Source organism: Beta vulgaris, chromosome 4, assembly GCF_026745355.1.
Source record: "Beta vulgaris subsp. vulgaris cultivar EL10 chromosome 4, EL10.2, whole genome shotgun sequence".
NCBI classification, from domain to species: Eukaryota; Viridiplantae; Streptophyta; class Magnoliopsida; order Caryophyllales; family Amaranthaceae; genus Beta; species Beta vulgaris.
Genome location: NC_079205.1, coordinates 11,604,068 through 11,608,507, shown reverse-complemented (window position 1 = coordinate 11,608,507; position 4,440 = coordinate 11,604,068). Strand labels below are relative to the sequence as shown.

The window sequence follows — 4,440 nt, the reverse complement described above, 5'->3', positions numbered from 1 at the left end:
AAGAGAGAGAAAGTCGCTAGAAGAGAGAGAGTCGCCGGTAAAGTCACGCGTCGCCGGCAAAGTCACGCGTCGCCGGCAAAGTGTCGAGTCGCCGGCGAAGAGAGAGAAATCAGTGGCGAAAATGAAAGAGAGAGAGAAAGCAGTTTTCGAAAATTTCTAAGTGCGGTCGAAAATTTCTGGGGAGGGGTCGTTGCGTGTTTGGTTTATCCGCCGAAATAGCGTCCGCCTTTTGACTTTACCGTCCGCCAGACGGACGCTATTTAGCGTCTGTCGTAAAATCAGACGCTGACTGGACGTGGCGGACGGTATTTTGCGTCTGCGAAGATATCGGACGCTATATCGGACGCTATTTACCGTCTGACTTGATTTCGGACGCTATTTCCGCGGATATCGTCTGTTTTGTTAGACGGACGCGAAGGTCAGACGCTAAAGACGCGGATTGTTGTTGTGATTAGCTTTGGTGATTTACATTTTAGGAAAAACATAGTCATGTGGGATCTTGTTAGATTCGTCTGAATGTGAATTTTTTGAATATCAACTTTTAATAATTTTTACTTATTAATAATTGAAGATATTAATGGTTAAAATAATACATTGGCAAACGTAAAAACAAAAAATGTGTCACTTAAAAAGAAACAGAGGAAGTATATGGCAATGTAATTATCTCAAACTTCCGAAAAAATAGGATTTGCATAATCGAATTAAATTAAAAGAGTTTTGTAATTCTTTTTTTGTTGGTTAATATGTAATTGTTGTGCCACCTAGATATACGAGATAGATGTTCCACAAAAATTTTCATGTAGTTGATTTATGTTAAACTATGCCTTTAATTATTTACTTGGCGCTAGAATTAATCTAGCACGGGTCTCGAGTCTGGTTATTAAATCATATTGTAATAGTCTTACTAGAAGATAAATGTTAGCAAGCAACCAAAAGATAGCATAATATTGTGGTTAATTAGCCAAAACAATGTTATTTTTTAAAGAACTCTGTTAATTAAAATGTAAAACCATCTATATTAATATATTAAAAAGTGTTTCCATCAAAGGAACAGTGCCACATGGTACTCTATATCGTATGTGCCAGATGTTTATGATCTCATTAAAAATATTAACAATGTTTAGCTACTTGTAATTGAACTCATGACCTTTGAAATGAAAGGTGAGAGTTTAACCACCAATCTAATACAATTTTAATGTTTATTATTTCAACGTAAAATATAACAACGTCTTATAATTATATGTGATTATAAAGATATAGACAAACCTTTTGCTTTCATCTCTAGCACTTTTATTAAGGTAATAATATTCTCTTATCCCAATTCCATTAAAATTGTTATTTTTATAGTCAATTATGTATAATGTTTTTTTAAAAACAACTTATCATGCCATATCGTTCATTTTTCAATTTTACACTAGTTAAAAAAGTACGAAAAGACAATAAAATCAATTATAAAATTTATATATAATAATATATTTAATAATTGTAACTTATTTGGCACTTTTATTAAGCTAATAATATTCTCTTATCCCAATTCCATTAAAATTGTTATTTTTATAGTCAATTATGTATAATGTTTTTTAAAAACAACTTATCATGTCATATCGTTCATTTTTCAATTTTACACTAGTTAAAAAAGTACGAAAAGACAATAAAATCAATTATAAAATTTATATATAATAATATTTTTAATAATTGTAACTTATTTGCGGCATGTCCGAGCCAATGTATTTATAAGTTGAAACGGTCAACCTACTAAGCCATTTGTTCTCTGATCCTATCAGAAAAACAAAAATGGAAGAATTGCTGAGAGCATGTTTCCAAACTAAAACGAAAACCTATCATTATCGGATCCTCATCTTGTCATAATATAGCATGTCTATTTATTATCACAACTAGAATATGTACGTAAATTATTAATGGATAGTAAAATGCAAGTAGCTAGGACAAGTAACATGGTAGAAGTTGTCAACATGCATTAGAACCGTTCTTATCCTGACATTTTTTTTAGAAGAGGATTCTTTGGTGATATGTTTTTATTATATGTTTTGTTGAAGTGGTCAAGGTTAAGAAGACATGTCCCGTAAATGCTCGGAAACTCGCTTGTTTTATACAATAAGTTATTATCCATGCATTGGCCTGTTCTACTCACTTGGTATTATATAAAGCAAAATGCTAGTTATTTGTTCTCAAGCAAACACTCTTTAAGTTTACTGCTTTCTTCTCTATTGCTGTGGTGTCCAAGCGTCTTACAACGATTATTCTTTCCTCATAAATCTCTTTCGAAATGGCGGCTGTTTGGGTAGTCTTGGTGGTGCTAGCGGCGGCTTTTGCTGTTGGGGTCTTTGCCAGCGATCCTGATATGCTTCAAGATGTTTGTGTTGCTGATCGTACATCTGGTAATTTTTCTCCTTTTGTCTAATTAGATTTTTATCACCTTCTAGTATTGTAACGTATAGCTTGTTTCTATAGTAATAAACTCTACATTCAGGAATTCTTATACTTCCTCAGTTTCAAATTACTCGATGATACGCTTTGAAAATTATTCCACTATTCATTTTTGACCATACATTATTTATTATTATATAAAATCAAATGTTATAATGTAATGTGTCGTTGGATTTATCTCAATGTATATTTTCATAAGATCAAGTTTTTATACTTTACTCTAATACACAATTAAAGATATTAATAATCAAAATAGTGCATCGACAAGCGTGAAATTCAAAGTGTAGCGAGTAAAAAAAACGAAGGAAGTATATACTCATGTTCATATAGTTGATATATCTCATAATATTAAGAAAGGTTGTAGCTTTTTCATTTTTTTTCATTGGACTTGCCAATATTGGATATATTTATTAATTTTGCTCATATTGTATAAGGAAAATTTTTTACAAGCCATAATCGAGTATATGTTTACTCTAATAATCTCATTTTCTTAATTCGTAATTAATCTATAAGTTTTAAATCTAATTATCTAATTAAGCTTCTTATCCACAAATGTTTCAGGAATATTAGTGAATGGATTCACATGTAAAAATATGACCATGATAACCCCTGAAGACTTCTTCTTCACCGGAATTTCACAACCAGGCCAAATCACAAATAAAATCCTTGGTTCTCGAGTCACCGGAGCGAATGTGCAGGACATCCCTGGTCTCAACACCTTGGGAGTCTCGATGGCTCGTGTCGACTTTACTCCCTACGGTCTAAACCCACCTCACATACACCCTCGTGCCACTGAAATGATCTATGTTCTTAAGGGTGAATTGTACGTTGGTTTTATAACGACCGACAATAAGCTCATTTCCAAGGTTGTTAAAGCTGGAGAAGTATTTGTTTTCCCTAGAGGTTTGGCTCACTTTCAGAAAAACATGTTGAAATATCCAGCTGCTGCATTAGCTGCCTTCAACAGCCAACTTCCAGGCACTCAACAATTTGCAGCTGCTCTCTTTACTTCCAATCCTCCTGTGTCTAATGATGTGTTGGCTCAGGCTTTTAACATTGACGAACACAATGTCAAAAAGATTAGGGCTGGCCTTACTCCATAGACGTATGTGTATCTTCTTATGGATATTAACTTATAAGTACAAAAGATGTTGATTAGTAAATAATATTGGCATAAGATTGTTGAGATTGAAGTTCATTGGATTTAATGTCTTTTTCATTTTTTAAGTTCATTATAATTTTCCATTGTTAAGGCTAACGTTCTTTATAGATTTGTATTAATATATACTATTTATAAGAAATAAGTTTCCTCTTAAATATCCTTGGAATTATGTGCTAAACCGCTAACAATCAATTTCCTAAGATTGCGCTACTGCTTAATTAATCACTGTGGATTTGTGGTCCTAGTCACACGATGACTACCAATACTTGTCAAACATCCTTGCTAAAATCCCCATCTGGATCTTACGGTCCTACAATTCTAGATTCGGAAGAAATTCACCGATCCCGATCTTATGTAGGATCTTAATTTTGCAGGATCTTTCGATCCTAACCAACGACAAAAAATCACATGGCAGAATCTTAATACGATATCCTACGACTTTATACCCGATCCTATCGTAAAATAAATCACAGAGTAATTTCACATACTTCCTCTGCTTTTTTTTTTACATGTTACACTTTCCATAAATGGAATGGTGCAAAATACATGTTACACTTTTTTCTTTCCCAAATTGGTAAGTTTTGGCCTATTGAATTACCAACTTACCCTTACTTATAACAATTAACCAAAATTAAACCTACTTAATTAAACCTAAATTAACAATTAACAAATTAACCAACCCCCTCTTCCACCCACCATAGTAGCCCAACCCCCCTCTCCACCACCGCACCCCACCTGCCAAAAACCCCACCCCTCCGCCGGAAACCCTACCCCATCGATATCCCCTTCCCCTTCAATTGTATAATATGAGCACTATAAGAGGGGGGGTA

The 4,440-nt window shown here is 33.6% G+C and overlaps 1 protein-coding gene across 1 annotated transcript; it reads left to right on the top strand.

The window, feature by feature from the left end:
* The first annotated feature begins 2,113 nt into the window (after positions 1–2,113).
* Positions 2,114–3,680, top strand: LOC104891513 (germin-like protein subfamily 2 member 4). Its single transcript, XM_010677219.4, has 2 exons — positions 2,114–2,399; positions 3,010–3,680. Exons 1-2 carry the CDS (start codon positions 2,288–2,290, stop codon positions 3,549–3,551), a joined length of 654 nt encoding a protein of 217 aa, XP_010675521.1. The 5' UTR covers positions 2,114–2,287; the 3' UTR covers positions 3,552–3,680.
* Positions 3,681–4,440: the final 760 nt, after the last annotated feature.

What these genes read in the sequence shown, in the direction of transcription:
- LOC104891513 (XM_010677219.4), top strand. Translation starts at nt 2,288, where the DNA reads ATGGCGGCTGTTTGGGTAGTCTTGGTGGTGCTAGCGGCGGCTTTTGCT. An exon ending in TGTTGCTGATCGTACATCTG is followed by an intron (nt 2,400 to 3,009) that starts GTAATTTTTCTC and finishes CAAATGTTTCAG; the next exon opens with GAATATTAGTGAATGGATTC.